Source organism: Lates calcarifer, linkage group LG2 (assembly GCF_001640805.2).
Source record: "Lates calcarifer isolate ASB-BC8 linkage group LG2, TLL_Latcal_v3, whole genome shotgun sequence".
Classification (NCBI taxonomy): domain Eukaryota; kingdom Metazoa; phylum Chordata; class Actinopteri; family Centropomidae; genus Lates; species Lates calcarifer.
Window position 1 is genome coordinate 26787749 of NC_066834.1, and position 21639 is coordinate 26809387.

General features: G+C 39.8%; 2 protein-coding genes across 2 annotated transcripts in view; both read left to right on the forward strand.

Moving 5' to 3' along the window:
- The first annotated feature begins 159 nt into the window (after nucleotides 1-159).
- cnsta (consortin, connexin sorting protein a) lies at nucleotides 160-20978 on the forward strand. The gene is made up of 14 exons (XM_018666681.2): nucleotides 160-370; nucleotides 2786-2855; nucleotides 3374-3463; nucleotides 3799-4155; nucleotides 6618-7282; nucleotides 9759-9789; nucleotides 11241-11327; nucleotides 11769-11850; nucleotides 13393-13414; nucleotides 13707-13773; nucleotides 14963-15537; nucleotides 15999-16172; nucleotides 17377-17530; nucleotides 17762-20978. Exons 3-14 carry the CDS (start codon nucleotides 3451-3453, stop codon nucleotides 17968-17970), a joined length of 2436 nt encoding a protein of 811 aa, XP_018522197.1. The 5' UTR covers nucleotides 160-370; nucleotides 2786-2855; nucleotides 3374-3450; the 3' UTR covers nucleotides 17971-20978.
- ddx21 (DEAD (Asp-Glu-Ala-Asp) box helicase 21) overlaps nucleotides 8667-21639 on the forward strand; it is a 73595-nt gene continuing 60622 nt past the window's right edge. The window contains exon 1 of the mRNA XM_051077682.1: nucleotides 8667-8719. Within this exon, the coding sequence (XP_050933639.1) occupies nucleotides 8682-8719 (38 nt within the window). The 5' untranslated portion in view covers nucleotides 8667-8681. The remainder of the gene's footprint in view (nucleotides 8720-21639) is intronic.

A 21639-nucleotide genomic window follows, 5' to 3' on the forward strand; every position in this document is an offset into this window, starting at 1 on the left:
AGACCACTTGGTAGATTTGATGTGGGTTTGGGATTCAAATGTTGCTTGGAGGAGGCCACCAGGTTTGCCAGCACCATGAGGTGAAAATAGGTCAGTTAAAAAGAGGCGGTGGATTGAGTTGTCTGCAGTATTTTAAGAAATGCCCCTGCTGAACAAAATCCACGTAGTAACAATAAAGGGACAGAGGATGGCGACTGTGCATCCGCCGTACGTATGTTAAGCAGCAGCGGCAGGACACAGTGCAGGCCTGATGACAGCGGTAGCAACGACCCCTGGCTGTCTGACGGTGACACTCAACAGTCATTACAACAACATCCACAGCAAGGTGTCTGATGCCCGAGCTTCTACCGTTCAGACAACATTTTCAGCCGTAAGTAATATCTTACTGTTTTGTCTCGCAGGAGATGTAAAGATGTCATGATAAGAAAGCTATCGCATTTACATAAAGCAAACGAAGGTGTATATTTTTAAGATTTCTCCGCGGTGTGCTGTCCAGATGTGTCTACTACACTCTGTTAGCTCAGGTTAGCTAGCAACAGAAACATACTGTAACGTTAACACTATTCTGTTGTCGTAGCGTGACGGTTAGGTATTGATGTTCGGCTAGCGTGGGTTTAACATTAACTGCTAGTTGTTAGCTTAGCTCTGCTCAGACGTCTTATCGCAATTAGACGAAAACAGTTCACGCCTGTCAAGAAGCGTAATATTAAACCAACACTGTGCTTGAACCGTAGCGATAGCGACCAGGCTAATCTCTCAAAGTATTTTACTGTAAATGTAAGTCAAGCTAATTAGCTTTTTATTCTCAACCAAATCTAGCTTGGTTAATGAGACGATCAACGTTACTGACCAGTTGACGTTAATGGAATCAGTGTCAGTTATATATTCAGAGGAGAATGATCGCTGTCTGCGGTCACTGCCTGTCATTTGCCTGTGTTATGACTTAGAATCGATAACTTATCTAACCTTAGGATACTTTAATTATACATAGACATAATCTCAAACTTTCATAGTCATTACACACTTTACCGTAGCTGGAGAGTTTCTGGCCTGAACTGATGGCCAGCCAACACCAACGCCCCACCTCTTTGAGTGACTAAGGTGCAATTACCGCATCTCTTTTACATCTCATTTGCTAACTTACTCGATTTTTAAGTGAGTTTAGGTTATTTTTAAAGTCTATGCTTAAACGTAACCTGACAGCCTGTTTGCGCCACGGTATGTTTGCACGTGTCAGCTAATTTCATACTTTATTAAGCGACTGTATGTTGCTGTCTGTAGCTCTGCTGTCTGCCTCAAGTCTCAGTGGCCACTCACAGGACAGGGTCTGTTTCTTCCACCTTTGTGTTTGTCCTTTTGGCTGAATTCCCCTCTCCATTTGTCCCCTCTCCTGTCTTTCATTATTCATGGTCCCCTGCGGAGTAGGGAACAAACAAAAAGAGGGGAAGATTGATGGTTGTATGGACAGATGGCTCTGTGGGAGCGGGATATTAAATTGTAGATTTTTTTTTTAAGACACCTGTGTTTGTAATCTAGAGGTTGTTGTTGCATAAGCCTTAAAGTCAAGGTTGTTTGTCATGGTCTGGGACCATTATATCTTCCAGAGGGAATTCAGAGCTTGAAGCAATTAGACTCCAAAACAGCCTCTGATGTACATACATACATATATATACTTGGTTCTATTTGGATCTCTGGGAATATCTGGGAAAACAGACTTTGCTTCCCCTTGGGGCGTTGGACGTATCCAGAAGGTGTTGTTGTAGTATTGAGAGTTTATGCAACCTGAACGCAAGATGGTTATGTTGTCTCATAGGTTCTCACTCCTCTTTGGAGACAGCAGGCCTCAGAGCTGATTTGTTCTTGGATTCATCTCCAAAGGTGTTTCTCTGGCACCATGTTTTATGTACGAATGTCCATAAGGGCTTAAACAATAAAACTGACACAAAGAACTGAAATGTGCGAGGTGTGTTTGTTGTGGCTTTTGTTTTTCTCTCTAAATGTTTGGTGAGTGTCTTAACACAGGGCAATACGGGGTTATATGAGGAACAATTAGCTCAGTGCTGTAGGAAACCAGGACAGCACTATTCCTTTGAGAAATGCATTCATTAGCCTGGATGTGTTTGTTTGTAAAGGATTTAGATTTTATAATAAAATAAAATTTCTGTTGCATGTGTGTATGTTGAAAGTGGGTATTACTTTTGACCTGGATAATTGTTGTCTCACATATCTGAATGTAGACTGCATGATGTTAAATTGGATAGGCCCAGAAATAGTTTAGGCCCAAAAACTGGTTTTAAGGAGTTGGCAAGTGGTGCAAATGTCAGTCAGAAAGGTTAAGGTACTGGCAGTCGTCTCCTTTGCCGGTGATACAGTTATTTATATTCATGACATGACAGCACAACCTAAAAAAACAAGTTTTTGTGTTTTGTGTTCAGTTTGTTGCTGAGCCAACCTGAAGAGTGACAGTAAAATGAAAAGGTGTTTTATTGCACAGTACAGGTTTACACTGTATGCTGATTTACTAGTTTGTACACCTGTGCAATCTAATGCAAACTACAGCCCTGTAATAAATCCTGTCTTTGAAAAGTTAATTTTCACCATCAGAGCAGTGTTGATTTAATTCTGTCATCAGTTTTGAGGCCATCATTTGTAGTGTAGTTGTTTTGGATTATGCAGAATTGTTGTTTATAATATTTTGTCTGCCTAAGGTATGGAAACAGGGATGGAGAATATAGGATTTATTGTATCTGAGTGCATGCATAACTTTGCCACTTGTCTCCTTCAGGTACTGTACTTTCTCTCTTCTACTCTGGGCTCACACTGATATTGCACTCTCCATGTCATAAATCCTCCTGGTAAGTGTCTGACTGTTGTTTTCTCCTGTTTGTTTCTCTGGCTTTCTCTTTGTGCTTAATGTGTGGGTACTTCCCTCTAGATATGGAGTAAAACCTATATTAAGAAATGTAAACTTCTTCAGCCACACTACACAGTGATTAGCTAGTCAGCAGTCTCCAACAGGTTCAGGACTTGTGCAGAGTTTTCAGTTGTCTTTTTATAATACACACTATCGGGTTTGTATCTTATGTTATTGAAGATGTTCTGAAGTGTCTAATCACCATGTACATGAATATGTTTGTTTGTGTGTGTGTCTGTCTCCGAATATTGTACTGCATTACAAGGTGTTGGTTGGACTGTAGGGAAAGACATTTTTTTAAATCTCTTTAAGCCCAAGGGTTTGTTTGACAACTCGAGAATGACGCTAAACTTGTTTGGTGTCTCTCCCTTTCTCACTCTCACTGTCGTCTCTGAGTGGAGTCTGATTTTATCTGTGTGTGTTATACGTTCATCTGTACCTGCCTGTCTTTTGTTTCAGGCTTGAGGAAGGGCTTGTCTAACAGCCAGCACTGACCTTCAGGGCTGAAAGGTCAAACATTGTGAGGGTGGAGCTCAATGGATCATGGTGGTGAGCATTTAAATTTCACTAAAGCATAAGACAAAATGTAAGCTCAACATGTTGAAGAACAACTACCTAAAACCCACACTAAAAATACCGACTTGATGTGAGATACAGTGACAATAACCTCAACTAAAAGCTGCTGAAAATGAAAAAGGCTGGGTGTTCTTTCTTCTTCTATGCTGTTGTTGATTTGTGCCAAGTTGCAGCTGACGGTCTGACCTCTAAATATGGAGTCAGCTGACATGACATTCATGCTGTATAAGAACTCAGTTTCTTACTTTATCAGTATTGTAATTTCAACTGATCCTTAATGTTATTACAATATTTTTTTCAATCTCCAGGTCAGGTTGAGAGGGAGGGCAAAGTAATGTCGCAAGTTCCTGTGGGCGGGGTCGACCTCTGTGATAACCTCCCAAACCCCTCCCAAGCTCTTACTGCCCAAACTCGAAACCTCAACGAGACAAACGCACTCACGCTAAATGAAGAGGGGGGAGGGCACAGGCTCATCCAAAAATCCTCTTTCAACAACAATGGGAATGAGGGATACACAGGAAGAGACGGAGAGGAGGATGAGGAAGAAGACATTGATGAGGTGATGAAGGAAGAAGAAGTGGAGGAGGAATCAGAGGAATCAAGTGGTCTAATTCGCTGCCAGTCTCCGGACACCCCCATGACTGATTCCTCATATTCAGAAACTGGTAGGAAACATACACAAATCTACACTTTGAAAGAGAAAATCACATTATATGGATGTACACGGTTATGCAGTGTCATTTCACATTTTTGCTTCTTACTTTTTTGCTGCAAGTAATGCTTTTTTGGCCAACACGTCAAGCTAACCCTGCACTTAATACAATTTACATCTTAAGCAGTTCAGCCACATTTGTGCAAATAAGCATTTTCTGTATTTCCAACACTACAAACCAAACAACATCCAACACTATAGCCTCCAGTCTGATCAAACCATCTTATTTTGGAGCCAAGGTTAATAATAATAATAATAATAATATTATAATATAATAAAAAACTTTTTTTGCCCTTTTTTGCTTTTTTGATTTAGGGTTGCATAAGAAAAAAAAGAGTAAAAGAGTATTTTTTTTTACTGAGTAATGAAGTCTACATAATTTCGGGGGTATTCTAAATTAAACACCAAAGATTTTTCATCCTCCATCAAATGTAGTATGGAAATAGTATTCCTGGTAGTGCAGGATTAGGCATCTTTAACTATGGGAGACACTTTCTCACAAACATTGACTGAATATTAATTCAGCAACTTTGTTTTAAAATCCTTGCCATTAATTTTTTATGGAGTACTCACCGATTCATTGTGAACAGTTAAAGAAACAACAGTGTAGTGATGGCTAACACTGTGGTCAGAGTCTGGTTTACTTACTGTTGTAATGCCTTTTGTATGTTTTTTAAGCAGTCAGCATTTTAGATTGAGGCCAGGCTGACTGGGGTGTCTGATCACATGACTGAAAAAGAAAATCAAGAGCGTGAAACAGGACAAATTAGATGTATGGAGGCCACGTGTAGAGTGAAAGGGAGGAAAGGAATTTGAGGAGAGAGATAAGAGGACTGCAAAGCAAAGAGGCAGTAGAGAATAGATCAGAAAAGAGAAAACACACAAACACACACACAGTCTTTTGTACTTCCCAAACATTGTAATCTGTAACAATATGCCAGTGTTTGCAAAAACCAAACAACACTAGCTTATAGAGCTCTCATGTTCACACTTCTGCTTTTGCAGACCTACACAGACACACACACACACACACACACACACACACACACACACACACACACACACACACACACACACACACAGACACACACACTCATGCAAGCTTAGGTAAGAAGTAGGGATGCACCAATACCACATTTTTTCAATCCAATTACAAGTACTTACATTTGAGTACTTGCCGATACCAACTACCAATATGAGTACTTATTAATGTCATTACACTTAGTACATTTACTCAAAAATGTGTTTTATTTTCATCAGATATTGTTTCATGCTCTGGCTGTAAGAAATTGCTGTGACTGACCCTAACCCTCTCTGAAGTCTGCGTCATGTTGGTTTTTTAGATGTTTTATCAGATGTTGAAAGTACTCGCTTTCGTCCCTCCTCTTGACAACTTTGCAGAGCATAATTTGCAATTCGCTTTACTTTTGTCACCATCATCCACTTTGATATACCTCCACACCGCTAACATTGCTCCTCCTCGCTCTCAATTAGCACCTGACCACCCAACTGAATATCACGCTGCCGTAGAGTGGTATCGGCAGACTTTTATGAATACGAGTACGAGTACAGGAACAGGGAATCAGACAGATACCTGATGCTGTTATCGGTGCCACTGTGAAAATGTAGTGAAAATTTAGCTGAGCTCCATTCCATTAGTTATATCTGTAGGTTTTAGTGGCTTTGTGCACAACACAACTGACATAACTGTGTGTGTGTGTGTGTGTGTGTGTGTGTGTGTGTGTGTGTGTGTGTGTGTGTGTGTGTGTTCACATGCACTGAAAAAATATACAGGGAGAAACAATATTTAGCTGTAATAGTTTATTAGATTGAAATCAGAAGTGTCATTCACTGACCTTTCTTCACGTTATATCAAAGTTGACCTCTGAAATTGTTTCATTAGATAATTAAGTTCATTTGATTATACACTGGCTGTTCTCTAATCATTTTTCAATGATAATTAATAACATAATACACAGTGGGTGTTTTAGCAGTGAACAAAAGCCTATAGCAAAAGAATGAGCTCCTTTTGTTTGCTCTGTTCTCTGTTGTTTATAGAGTGTGCTGTCCACAAAAGATAATTACTCAAATATTAGCTTGAAGCTCAATCTAAAGAGTCATTTATATTACTATAAAGCCAGGGTTGTTTGTTTTAATTGCTCAAACTTTAGTGCATTGGGTTATGACGTAATCTTCTGAATTCTGTCCAACATTTAAATGTCAGTTTTTATTGGGGTAGCTTAACTCTAACAGTGCATTTTACACCTGTGTGTAACCCCAGTTATATACCTCAGGGATTTGAAACAGCTGGTTGGTTGTGAGTCATCTTGTTTCAGCAGGTTCATTGTGCCCTTGTCATTCTCTGTCTTTTTAATCTCTTTTTCTGTTTATCACTGTCTTTCTCACTCTCTATAGGCAGTCTGTTGGAGACTCCATATCCTTTTAGCCCTGGTACCAGTCCAGAGCCTACATCCCCTGTAATTCCAGTGATCAGTCCAGAAACTGTGTATCCCATCAGTCCAGTGGAATTCAGCCAGAGTGATGTCTCCAACACTGGATCAGTTGCCTTCACCACAGGGCCTATAGATTCTGCTACACTAACTGTAACCTCAGACACAGGGCCCACTATCGCAGCAGGGCCCACATGTATAACAGAAGCTGCAGACAAAATAGCAAAAAATACTGATGGCACTACAGAACATCTTACCTCATTTACAGAGCCTGTCTTCAGCCATGGGCTGGCCAGTTCATATGCAGGACCTAACACCTCAGCTGCAGAGGCACTTACAGTAACTGCTTGCACCACAAGGCTCAACACCTTTGTTACTTCCACTCCTATGAGTGCAAGCACAGGAACCCTAGCCTCCACCGCAGGTCCTATGACTACTGGTACAGAATCCACCTCCACCACAGGACCTATAACCTCAAACTGGGAACACATTACTTCCATGCCAGTGCCCACTTGTTTCTCAGTCTCCACCTGCGCCAGTGGGCCAATTCCAAACCCTGCTCTGCTGGAGTCTCTTGAGCAGTTGGCACAAAGAGGAGATGACACTCACCTCCCACATTACCTTCACCAGGTAACCTGTCAGTCTTCCCTTTGGAATATGACAAATGCTGCAAGCCGACCACCAGTTCTGTCGCTGACACATTTAAACATACTCTTTAATGGTTTCTTTAAGTTTTTCTTGGTGTCTTTCTGTCATTTTAGTCTATTTAAACTTTAGCTCTCACGCTGGTTGTTAAATCACTGTTATCCACTCAACCCCATAATCAGCATGGCACTTTGTACCCTAAGGCATGGGTGTCTTCAGCATTTGTGCTCACCAACACAGACACGCACACAAGTACACACTTAAGCCCAGTACATAGAAAACGCACAGTCACTTTTTCTCTGCACATTTCTCTCACGCACATGCCTGCATGACTAAACATGTATGTTACAGGGTGTGTGAATATTTTTGTCAGTTTGATTTATAAATGCATCTACCAGGCACACCTGAGCTGTGCTTACTTCAGGCAAACAGGTGTGCGTGTCAGTGAAAGAGAGAGAGAGTGAGTGTAAGTGTTTGAGGGGAGTTTTTTTTCACCATGACACATGACTGTGCGTTTGCCTCTTTTTCTAAACAAACCTTTATTGCAGGTGTGATTTCACACTATGGTCTCAACTACTGCACTATGGCATTAGCAGTGTGCAAGGAAAAGCTTTCTACCTTCAATGAAACAGCACTTTCAGTGACAACATTAGTGCTTCCTTGGCAACAGCTTGACAATTGTATCCAATAGGACCTAACCTTTGGACAGCTTCTCAACAAGCGTAATCAATACATACCAATAAAAAGCAATTGTTTGGAGGTCTTATTAGAGATTAGTTTTCCAATAATCTTTTATGATTGTATTTTCTACATCCAGGTTCCATCTTCTCAAGCCAGGTTCTGATGACTGTCTTCACACATGCTGCTGTTGTGTTTACAGCAGGACGTGTCATGACTAACTTGACTGAAAAGTTATTTAGATGGCCAAAAAAAGCACAAGAATGTTTTTGTGGTAGAGAAAACAAGTTTGAAGCTTGTATCTGCATGGCCCTTTTGGACTCAGTTGTAAATGTTCCTGGAGGGCGCTCACAGGCACGTCCACAGCCACTACATTGACAATGGTTAATATGTTACACTAATTATTTGCTCACCTGTAGGTAAATATTACAATAAAACAGTAACAGACAGATTACAAAATGGAATTGAATGTGTTGGTATTTTTAGATTAAGATCTTTGTGAAGATTTCAGTTATGTCTTGGATGAGTTTATGAATCATAAAGTAACTTTGCAGGTACAGAAGTAGCTGCTAATCAATGGAAGGTAAAATAGTTCCATAAGCTAATGTAGTCATTGCAATAAACTGCAAACTAGTTTTGGTAAAGTGAAGGAGCAAGAGGCAAATGACTAGAGGCTTTGAAGCCAGCACAATTAGCATAAATATGAATGACTGGAGAACGAACTAAAGTCAGCGTGGAGGACCAAAGAATGGACAAATTGTTCAGATCTCATTGAGGACATGTTAGAGTCCTCTGAGGTCCAGAAAAATGATAAACATTTATACACTGCATGTAGTTTAATCAGTCTTATTTATTAAATTGAACAGGGCAAAATCACACTGTCAATATGACAATATTAGAGGGTATAGGGAAAATACATTTTCCAAAGTAAATGTACATTTATTTTCACATTTTCAAAGTTCAAAGTTGTCATATTTTTGCAAGAAAAGTTCCTGAATCTCAAAATTGAACTGTATTGTGGATATGTGTGCCTTATCTTTGATGTATAGCAATAGCCAAAAAACACAAAAAAACAACCAAATTTCTTTCTGACTTTATCTGAACCATGTCTGTACAGTTACCTTCGTTCAGACGTCATACCACCCCTCACTTCATTAGAAATGCGAGAGCCTTTGTGCCCTCCTTTCCTCCCGTCTGTCTGTCTCTCTCTCTCTCTTTGCCTATCTCTCTTTCTCTCTCACACACACTTCTCTTGTTCTGTGATCAGCTGAGCAGCATGAAAGCGACACTCGCTGAAGAGAGGTAGAGTGTCGGCCACGGTCTCTCATTTTTCTGGCTTGCTGTCTGTCTTTCTTTTCACTCTCACTCTCATTTTCAGTCAGTCTGGTAAATGCAGTGGACTTGCTTAACTGTTGTATTATGTTTCTGAGATGAGATCATGTTTTTCGGTCAGTTAATGATTATAGAAGTTCCTGTAGCTGAAGCAGTACAGTTACTGTATTTCAGTCCTGTACAGCGTGGTGTTTCGATGTTCTGTATTGGTGTATTTTCCAGCTGTTTTCTTGTGTTTGGTCAGATCCTCTCTCTATTTGACTGATGTTTTGTTCTGTTCAGGAGCCTCTCTACATGATGAATAGTTTCTGCCTGGTTTTAAACCCCTCTTTAGTCACAGGTTCATAGCTTCTGTGACATAACTGACGTGATAAAAAACACAGATGGTTTTTGATTAGAGATGATAAAAGCATGCATTTTATTAAAGTTCATAATCTCTCTCTCTTGACAGATTGCTGAGGCCTTTGTCCTTCAGGAAGACTGTATCCTTATCACCCTGTGTTTGTGTATGTGTGTGTCTATATTAGGGGCGGGGTGAGGGGTGGGGGTGGGGGCAGCTTTTATTTCAATTTGTGCATACACTTATCTCCTGTGGGCTTACTTTGCTGCTTGCCTGCTTGTCCATTCAAGTGTTTTTCTTTTTCTTTGGCTTATTACGAGTGTATATTTCTGTATTATTTTACACAGTGCTCTGAAGAGTTGGAGGATTTTGGAGCGACTTGTTGCAGTAAGGCAGATTACTTGATGCCTCAATGACTTTACAGTTGGAGTGATTAAAAAGAGGGCAAGAGATAGAATAGAGAGAGGGGGATAATAGAAACCACTGAATAGAGGGAGGAAAAGATGAAAGGAAGAATCAGAGTAGATTTTGAAGAAGTAGAGAGGGTGAAACAGAGAAAAAGCACTACTATCTGAACTGACTTTTAAAGAATATCCAGAGCTCACATGGTACAGAGATACAGAGAATGAAAAGGAAGGTTGATGCTCTGAGAAAAACTCTGTTCTGTTGACATGTCAAGAAAGAAAACTACAGTATGTTTTGCTAAAATAACACACTTCTCAGGTGAAAAAAGATTATAGCATTTACAGATGATCACTGAAATCACTGTCATCACTGACATATACAAAGCCATTTATTTGAATTATTATTGTTTATTTATTGTTATGAAGAATAATTCTACTCTCTGGACAGTGGGCATGTAACAGAGCTTTTGGGGAAATGAATATTAGTGAAACAGAGTTATGCTAACCAGCTGAACTTTTTAGTTCTTGATTAATGAAAAGGTTGATTGTTGTTGTGTTTCGTTACATTTACTTGCGGCTCATTATTTAGACCCTTAATCAAACCACCTATCTGCACTGAAACACTTAAAGTCAATAAAGACTAAGTATAAAACCGAGTAAGAGGAGGATGCAAGGGAAGAAGAAAGGCAGGAGAGCAAGCATGAGAAAGAAGTGGCTATTTTGTCAGAGGGAAGAGACACGGTGGGAGGGAAGAAATGAAAGAGTCAAAGAGAAGAGAAAGCTAGCTTAGCTATGTCATGCATGTATAGGGAGTAGTTAGAGAGAGAGAGTGAGAGAAAGCATTGAACCATTTCAAAGAAGGATTGTGTTTTGCCTGCTCATATCCATAAACATGAGAGACTGCATCCTGGAGCGCCTTCTCCCCTCCTCTTGTCGTCTTTTGGCCTCAATAGATTTCCTCTACTCCTCCACTCCTTTCTCTCTTTGCCCTCCTATTTTCTCAATCTCACCTTTTTTTCTCCCTTCACCTTTGTCAGCTGTAACAGTTTGTGATTAGAAAACCAAGAGAGTTTTAGAGTCACTGCAGTTTTAAAGCAAACTGCTCTTCATAGGGCCTGTTATGTATTGTGTGATTGTGTGTGTGTGAGAGTATGTCTTTTTATGCATTTCTTAACCTGGTGGTGTTCAGACCAGAGGGCATTATGGTGCATCCAACTAGAGAGACTCTATCACCAGAGAGTATTGAATAACCTGAATACACTACAGGAGCAGTGGGGTAACAGACGTGCATCACAACACATGAACAGATGCACATTTACAAATTTAATATGATAAATATTTATATTCTCTCTTCCTCTTTTTAAGAACCAGGGCTTAAACTTAGAAACTAAATAGAAATTATAGATAATAGGAATAGGTCTAGTGCTGCATACCAGAAGCTTACTTACTTTACATATCACTGAATATCATCCTTGTAATTGTCATCAGGTATAAAACTACTCAATAGTATGACTGCAGTCTCTGTGTCTCCTTTATTTGCTCCCAATAATATATATTAAATATAGTTGCAGGGATCATATAATGCAAATTCCATCAGGATTATGGACCTCAATTGCATTTGTATTGCTCACAGGGGAGCTCAGTTCTTAAAGCCTGCCTTACAGTTATAACTATGCTCTTAACAGTCTGTAACTGTGTGTCTCTCTGTCTCTTGCAGAGAGTCAGTGTAAAAGGACATCGTCTGATCTGGCAACCCAACATCTGGACGCTCTTAAACACATCTGCCAGACGCACAGTCGGTCAGTCTCTATGTATACGTGTGTGTGTGTGTGTACTCTTTGCGCGTACTTTTCTAATTAGTATTGTTTGTGTTTATTGTTACTAAACTCACCACATTTTCTGAAAAGTACTTTAGTGAAAACCACATTTTTTCTACTTTTATTGTCTCAAAAAATTAAGAACTTGCAATATCTTGTATCTTTGTATTGTTTGGTTGAAGGCAAGTGGATCTTAAAATAGTTTTAGGGTTGTTTTAAACCACAAACCAGTCCAACATTCTGGGAAATATGCTTGTTTACTGTCTTAAGCAGAGTTAGAGAAGAAAATCATAATCATTGCCAGATTTATTGCAGAAATAAGTCTGAAGGGCTAAGAAGTGAGAATCAGGTAGCCTACCTTCATTAAAAGTTAAAAACACAACAGTCCGACAACTACGGCAAACAAGATAAGAGTCTTATTTAAGCTGTCTGTCTAACTAGCAAACTAGTCACTGGTACATGAAAGAGTACAGTGGGTTGTAGTCAGAAGTATGATGGTGTAGAAATTTTGCAATTCCACTGTGAGATGCTGCACACAGTCACTCCAGGTAGCAACTTATGGACAAGACTTTTTTTAACTGTTCATTTGTGACAAAAACTAATAAGATAACTGTAAATAAAGCTTTGGATTCGTGTGAAGGCATATTTTTTCACTCAAAACTAGAAAAAGGTTGTTTCCCTAACTTTTTTTGTCTTTGCACTCATCTCTAACCTGTGTCTTTAAGGGAATCAGTAATTGATATCATATACAAGCATATTTACCCACATGTCAGACTGTTTCTTTAAACATACAACGTGCAATGGTTTATTTGTCACATGTCAGGTGACATAATTTGCAAGTCGTCACAATTTTCCAGTAAATGTTGATCTCACAACACAATAAACACTAGACCCCAAATTTCCATATTGTTGTCCTCTATCGTGCCACTGTAATAAAGAGTTTGTGTTTGCACGTGTTGTTTGGTGAGGAGTGTGTGACGTGTGTCTGTTGGCAGCTGTGCTTAATCATGTGTAACAAATGAGTCAAATGAAGCTCACCTTGGCATTTTTCAATATTTAATGTAAACTACCTGCCAGACTCACACACTTTCACTTCATACACACCTACACATTATTAGCGCTGCCAGACAGATGAAGTGTATGCATCTGTGCTTGTACATATTTGTTTGTATGAGCTTGTATATCTTTGTGTGTGGTGAGCACTGCAGTGATCGTTGAAACATATGGCCCTTTGCTGCTGCTGCACTTTCAGACACTTGAGCCATCACACTGCTAGGGTTTCAACTCGCTTAACACACACACACACACACACACATGTGCGCACACACACACACACACACACACACACACACACACGTGTGTGTGTATTCAGTAATAGCCAGGGAAATGTGTTCAGGCTAATATTAGATTGGGAGAGTAGAGAAGGGTCACCCATCTTTCACATCTTCGTTTACTAAGACCAAGAACAGACCTTCAGTACTCTCACTGTCTCACTCTGTCTCTCTTTCTCTCTTCTGTTCATAGACCAAGGGCTGGAGATGCTGTGGTAAGACATTTTTAATGTTTCTGTGTGAGACAGAGAGAGAGTGTATGTGCATGTTCATGTGAGATAAGGCATAATGACTTTGTGTGTGTTTTGCAATTTCAAGTGACTCACTGATGTCATATTCACATGATGCATCTGAAATATCTATTTTAAGTATCTATTGTTTGCATCTAATGTGTAAATGACCCGTCCTTGTGTTCTTCACTAATATGTAACTTACACAATACTAAACCATAGTATATGTAAATGTAGGGTTGTGTCTTTACAGATATTTAATTGTGTGTTCATACAGTGTGCACCTCTGGACTTCTTGAGGCCTACATTCGAAGCAGGTGGTGCACTGCTTTCATGCACCTCAGGTGAGTGAGTGGATGACAGAGTGGGTGTATTTATGTCAGTAAGTGTGTGAGTACAGTTGGTAATTTTGCATTGTTACTGGTTTTGTACAAACTACAAACCACTTATATTTTACATCAGAGCCAAACAAACCAAACCAAACTAGGAACGTCTGAACTCAAGGTCCACTCACTAACTTTTCCCATAGCTTTCAACTGAAAGGAGAATGAGCTTTCAGTCGTATTTCTTGATTCAGTTGAATGTTTTGGTATTTTGCTAATTGATGAATCAAGGGGGAGTAGAAGCAGTATGAGGTGTGAATTACAAATGCAAATGTGTGCACAGAGACAGGGTATAGCGTTGATTAGTTTTACTTGCTCAACTGTGGCCACTCACATACACACACACACACACACACACACACACACTGTGATGGACAATACAGGAAAGAATTTTGTATTCAGAACTAGAAAACTTGCTTAATACCTGGTGCTCTCACTCCTCAGTCATCCTGCTGCTCTCCAGGACTCACGGGTCAATGCAATCCTCAGTCCCACTAAAAGACAGAGTGGAAACGTTCTGTCAACACAACAGCACTCAGACTGCTTATATACTCTTTTGTATGTTCTGTGGGTTTAGCTGACACTTTTATGTCACTTAGACACGACTTGTTTACTTTGCTGGCTCCTGCTATAGACATGTCATATACGTGTCTTTTTTGCACATGTAGCATTTATCGACTCTTGCACTTGACATTTTTTATACACAAGAGAGATTGGTGTTTTTTTCCAGTTGGTAGTTCATATTTTAGGAAAATCTAACACTGCTTGATACTCACATTTCAGGCAGTGGTTACATGGAAAATCAGATGTAAGCATCTCTTATTGCATTGTACACTGTGAGTGCAACTGTGTTGAAAAGATGTATTTTTAAAGTTTTATGTCTGATGAAGATCGCTGGCCCTTGTGTGTATTTGAGAGCAGTTTTCCCTGTCTGTACTAAGGAAAGTGTAGTGCATTTACAGGTATTTTGATTTTAGTGACAGCAGCAGGGACAGTAAGGCCCACATGATTAAACACCTGACTTTTATTTTGCACCAAAGCAGAGAAGGGGATTTTTTCTCTATGTCCCCCTTACTATCTATTCTCTATTTCTACCACCTCCACCAAAACCCACTGTCTTCCTTTACTCTCTGTTCTCTTTTTCATCCAGCCCATCAGGTTGACGGAGGGTTGGAGCAGAGGGCCAAAGACTCCTCCCATTCTCAGCTCGGCGATCCAGTCATACCCTCCATTAATTTGGCTGATAGTATCAATTCCCCTGAGATCTCAGAAGAGGACAGGGAAGACCCAGACAGGGACTTAAAGGGGAAGGACGGTCTCCATGGACCTCGACTGACTGACAAGCAGGGCAGCGACAGAGAGGGAGGAGAGGCAGGAGGAGGGGTAGGACACACCATCTCAGCGGTAGGAAATGGTCTGCACCCCTCTACAGCTGGAGAAATGGATCAGTCCAAGCCCGCAGAGCAGCAGGGAGGAGATTTAGGTCCAGCAGAGGGAAAGGAGGCAAAAAGGGAAGAAGAGACGAGGGACGTGGAAGAGGCAGCTGAGGCCTTGGAGATGGAAGATGAGGGAGAGGAAGATGAGGAGGAGAAGCAGAAGGAAAGAGATTCGGCTTTTTGTCAAAAAGCTCTTCCAGTGGAGACTCTGGTCAGTGGGGCAGAGGTGGAGGTACAGCAGCTGCACCAGGAAGCCCTAGCTGTGGAGAAACTACATGAGGAGACCCAGGTATATATCAGAATGTGTAGACTATATGAAGTATGAAGAATGTAGCTTTGAAATTTGAAATAAATTTACCAATACATTTAAAAATACAAGTCACAGTAAAAACAGGAAAATACTGTGAATATTGACACCTGTATCTGACACCTCATAGTTTGTTTGTTTTCTATACTTTCCTGAAATCACTTGTTAGTCACCAGGACCAGGGTCAGTATAATATTTGTTTTCCTCTGCTGATGAGGTTTTGTTGCTCTGGGTTTCTTAAATCATGGTGGCTATTGCTCATGCTAACTTCTCACTTCCTGTATTTATATTAATAAACCATTGCTGGAAATGTAAAATGTATCACTTCCTCTGTTCCAGTTTACAACCTACCATCAGTCGTCCGATGGAGAGTAGATAGACAAATCGGATTACTGTCTCCATAACTGTGTATTAATATTTAAGTTATTCCATTATCACTGCAGGAGAGCGCTAAAACCTGCCTGCACCAGGAGGCCCACGTTCCTCAGGAGGCTCATATACAGCAGCAGAAGCAGCATGAGGAGGAAGAGGAGGAGGAGTACGAAGTAGAGCAAGCTGACATCATCAGAGAAGCTGCCTCACTGGACGACATGGCTAAACTCATTACTGTAGAGGAGGTGAGGACATTGTCATGCTTTTCTGTGGATAAGTAAGGAGGAGGGGGAGTCATGTTTCATGGATGTAATTTATTAGGTATTTTAGGGCATTTTGATGCACTTGCATGAAGCTGTAGAGGTGGGTTTTTTGAATCTGGCACTATTCATTTTGTTTTTCTATCAGACTCTAACTTGATAACTCTTGAACTCAACAAAAACACTTTGGTAGATCCACAAACACAGCTTAAAAAATGTCAACTTCAAACTGGCTATCTGACAACCATTTTAACGTTTCTGTCTGTTGGTATCTGCCCATCTAGACCCCTTATAATGGGCAGCACAGTGCCCTGTTGAAACAGACCTAATGACATTACCTAGCCATTACTGTGAATCCCAGACTATGGATTTGTTTTGCAGATATGGAAGGCAATATGACATTTAAGTGCTATACTGAGAGAATTAGACTTGGAGAGAAAAGTGCAAGAACAGAACGTGTTGTGCACTTGCACTGTCCTCATCGAGCAGGATTGCTGTACTGTTATTCTGATTCTGAGTGTTGATGGATACCTGCATTTGGTTTTATATCTGTGTCTGGTGTGGGGAAAAAATGTTGTACTTTAGATTTATTTAGCATTGATGGTGGGATTACTTCTCTTATTTTCATAGTTAAATCAAAGTCTTAAATGTGAAAGAGAAGAACAGGAAGGAGACAGAGGGAGCTGAGGTACACTGGTGATCAGAGACGTGGACTACTTTTATAAAAATACAGGATGTTGAGCAGCCAGGGAAATATTCTTTAAGTTGTAGTAGTTGTAATACTTGGAATCAGGAGGCAGCAGGTGGGTGACTACATTATCACTACATGATGTAACAGTAAGCAGAAGTATTGCAAAATGTGGTAATCTGTCAAAGTTCATTTGTTATTGTAATTTCTATTTTAAACTTTTGCGACCAATGTGCAGAACTCCTATCATAGGACAGTGGTGCCTGGTACTGTTTGATAGTAAATCTGTTGGAGGGGCATTGATAGTGAGGTTTGGAGTTCAGTATTTCTGATTGTGTGGTGTACTGACACCTGGTGGACATGGCTGGTGAGGTGCACCCTTGTCAGTGAAGATGAAGAGATGAAATTGTATTTGTTGTAAAAAGAAATTGTGTTTATTTTGTTACGTATCGTTTTATTAGTATTATTTGTTTATTTATTTATTAATTTTTTGCTTTGCAGATGTCTCCAGCTTCTGGCCTGGTCTCCATATTGAAGAAGCGAAATGTAAGTGTGGACAACATGAGTGTGTCTCCCAGTTCAGAGCCCCGGCCTGACAAACCCACTGCCAAAAGACGAGTCCGCTTCAAAGTTCCTGATGAAGACTATGAGCAGGGTATGTGTGTGTTTATTGCGTTTGAGTTAGAGATACATTATACATCTCTCCATATACATGGAGCCAGTGAATCACCTCACTGTAAACAGGCTAATTTGTGACAGTGACCAAATGTATAAATCCATTGTGACATTGTTCAAAATAGTTAATCAGTTCCAACTTTCCCAGGACATATTATTAACCTGCTCCTGTGTACCTTTCCTCTGTCTCTCCCTCTATCCCTCTCTGTAGAGGTTGGCGGAGGGGACTCCTGCCTGCTTCTCTTCCTGCTCTGTCTGGTTACTGTAGTGATCAGTGTGGGTGGCACTGCCCTTTACTGCGCCCTGGGTGACGCCCACTCCTCAGTCTGTCAGGACTTCTCCAGAAATGCAGACTTCTACATTGGCCAGATACAGCGCAGGATAGCTCAGATCCAGCACTGGTTTACCCCCGGGTCATAGCAGCAAACAGTTTGTCAGCACTGTGGAACCACTGGCCTTACTGTGTATCACTGTAGGTTCCAATAGTTCCTGCTACTTCCCAGAACAATGTTATCTGAGGTGATGGTGCCAGGCAGCTGCTACAGACCCTGTTGTCTTGGGGAATAAGTGGCCATTATGCTGCCTAATTGGCCAAATGATTATATCACATACAGCTGACATGTAAGCCTGTTCTACTGCATTTTTAATGCAGCTCTGTGAATAAAATTCCAGGGTTCACTGAGACTAAAAGTCATAGGTCAGACGTCCCTTTACAACACTAGTTTGAACAGAGAAGCAGAGCAGAAGAGGAAGAACTGGCCTTACATCCTTCTCAACCCTGACCAGATTAAATAGGTAACAAATTCTCAGTGAAATTTTAATGTGATGAAAGTGTCTTATTGAACAAGCCGTCTCCATATTTTCATTCACTGTCAGCCAGTGATACTTAAGTTTCAAAAGTCACTGGGAGATAAGTCAACCATGACTGCATGCAAACTTTCACTGACTCACACTGGACTCTCAAGACTAAACTCAGTTAAGAATAAGATCAAATTAATAACAGCTGCAACCCACAGAGATGTTAAAAAAAAAAGTAATGTATAGTTTGTTAACTGGGGGGCACACAGATGCTCTCTCCACAAACACTGCACAAATGGGAAGAGGCCCAATGGGCATTTTACAAACTGCTGCAACCACCTGTGTTGCTTTTATTGTTGACTTTTTTAAATCACAAATGAAATTTTAAAATGAGCAAACCATTATGTGGTCTTCTATTTGGAATGAAATCATCATGTCTTAAACCTTTGAATGAATGTTTGGGGTTCATTGTTAAACTTTGCTTAATGTCATCTATGGGGCATTTATACAGTATATATTGTCAGACAAAAGATTGAAAGGGTTATTTTGGTATTTATCAAAACTGAGCTGCTAATGAATAACAGGCACGTCAAATATGTTCCATGGGGGAAAGTAACACAGTTTCATTGCATGTAACAATTGTGATGTTAAGTTATACTTTGCATTTGCAATGAGCAGTTGCCGAAGAACTCTACATCAGCAGCACAGCTGTACTTCATATGTACTCCCCCCCCCCCGCACATATTTGACATGAGCGTCTTGTCGCTGACCTTTTCTGTTCATCTACCAACAGTGGATTTGCAGCGAGCTGACTTGGCTGCCACTGGAGACTAAAAATGTAAACTATCCGTATATGGTTTTCAATGAGCTAATCTTAGCTTTGTGTAGCATATGCAACATGTACAGGAACACAGTGCACCTCTGTATATATTGTTAAAAGAATGTTTAACATGTTGCACATGAGACTGGTACAATTTTTTAATAGATATTGCAATATTTTAACAGGCATTGTTCTGTTGGTCCTCGACTAAACACAGGCTCTACATGGATTTACCAGAAACAAAAAATATCCATATCCATAAACTCTTTTCAGGTTTAGTGAACGTTATGCACAGATCAGTTTAACAGGAAATACTCAACTGTAGGTATTTATGTCAGTAAAAAGAAAGAAAGAAAAACAATGACATCTGTTGAATGAGAGATGTACAAATGTTTGAAACCATAATTATTCAGTGTACTTCATCAGTACAGCCTTGATATTGATGGGATCATTTGAAGCACTCAGTCCAGCTCTGTCTGCCTGTGTGTTTGCTGTTGTTGGGGAATACTGGGCATCAACCTTTGGGTGTGACTGTCAATATTTTCAATGTCCAGTTAGATTTTTGCCACCAGTTTGTCTTTTTAAAGAGTCATCTCCATATCTTTTGCCATTTTTGTTAAACATATGTCTAATGTGTTTACAGCTGCTGAACTGAGTCCTGTCAGATAGAGGGAGAAAGGGACCTTTCTTTGGATGGAGAAGTGATTTCCTTATGAAACAGGAAACATTTTGGTCTGGTGAAAGGTTTATAATCACACTAGTCTTAACTCTCAATTCTAATAATCTGAAAACAAATCTTAGTCTTAGTGGGGTGATTTTACTGCTTAATCTCACTTTTTGACTCAGTCAGACATCCATACTTTTTGTGTGTTATCGCAACGTTGCAATGTTTAGTGTCCTGTTTATTATTTTTCCTTTCATTTGGTGTAGTATTGGATGCCATAAAAACTGCCCTAGAAAAAGCACATATCTTACAAAGGTCTTAATTGTCAGTAAGTAAAGAAAGATAGGACAGACTCATGTGTCTTACCTATGCATTTTAACAGATTAAGATAAAACAGTATTATCTTTCTCTTATGATGTGTCACTCACAAAAACCTGATATGTGGTTTTCCCAGGGCATAAAGAATAGTCGGTTGAATCTTTGTTTTTTGTTTGTTTTTTTTTTTTTTTTGCACATGTCCTCTGGCTGGTTCAGATGACTATCACTCAGAAAACCTCTTATTTAATCTTAGATGATTTTAATTATTTATAATTAAAATGTCAAGTGTAAGTGGTAAAGAAAAAAACAAAATGCATCTTTTTGTTTTCTTCGCTTGATTGTTGTCATCACACATCTTATATTGCCATTGTGCTTCAGGAGGTTTTGACAGAGATTTGGAATTATTTCATAACCTAACTCTTATGAACAGCATTGTCTGAATCATCAGTACATGTTGCTTATTTCCATTCATTTTCTCAGTTCTTGAAATTGATTTGAAACTGGTGAGCCTGTGCTACTGCTGTCAGTCACGTCCTCTTCACACAGATTGTAAAAGGCTCATGTTTCTTCCATCTGAAGGCACAGGATGTATTTTCATTTGTTGTCACCCACTGGTTTTTAACAGAATGGTAGAAATGAATGAATGAAAATGTTTTTTTGTGTGAATCAGTACTGTGCACCACTGTTATCAACCTGATGAAATATGTTTTTTTGAATTGTTTGATGAATTCTTTTCACTTTGCTCTTATAGATTGTTATAAGGAGATGAGTTTTCCCCCGTTATGTCTCCTGTTAAAGTCATTGAAAAAAGTTGTTTGTGAGCCTTCATTCTGTGTCAATGCTGTGTCCTCGTTCATACAGAAGGTAGAGAGTAATGTGCCAAACTTTGTATTTAGAAATTTTGAAGCTGATGTGAAAACTCTCCCAGTTTGACCGTGCAGAGCTTAAAATGTACGGGTGCAGGCTGTATTTAAGTCACACTGGATGTGATTGGCTCAGTCATGTGGCCATACATTAAGTTACATACGTACTTAAGTCACATACTGACATCATTTAGTTAGAAAAGAAACCCTGCACCTCATGTCTTACAGACAGTAGCCCAGGGGGTGTGATATGAGCATTTTAGTGGTTTTCAAGTCCAGGTAAAATTTATAAGGGCTAAGGTCACAAAAGTTTATATGTTTGGTCATTTTAAAGTCCTGCGGTACATTTCCATGTCTCTCGAATTTAGAATAAGTCTGGTTTCTCTGACAGTACGTATATTTGGTTGGGAGTTAGGACAAAACCTATGTGGAGTGATTCCTTTAATTGTATTTTTAAAAGTCACTTTTAGCCTACAATGAGGGAGTCATAGTCTCTGCCCAGATGGCCTCCATGGGAAGAGAACATGAAAAAGCTCAACAGACATGCAACTTTGTGCAGTGGAATCCTATTTTCAGATACAGGACAAATTTGTCTTGAATTTGAGCATCTGGACATGAGCCTTACT

Bases quoted from the DNA above. Each gene is read 5' to 3' on its own strand.
- cnsta (XM_018666681.2), top strand. The intron at 11,328-11,768 runs GTAACAGACGTG...TGTCTCTTGCAG, and splicing joins TACACTACAGGAGCAGTGGG to AGAGTCAGTGTAAAAGGACA. The intron at 16,173-17,376 runs GTGAGGACATTG...TTTGCTTTGCAG, and splicing joins AACTCATTACTGTAGAGGAG to ATGTCTCCAGCTTCTGGCCT.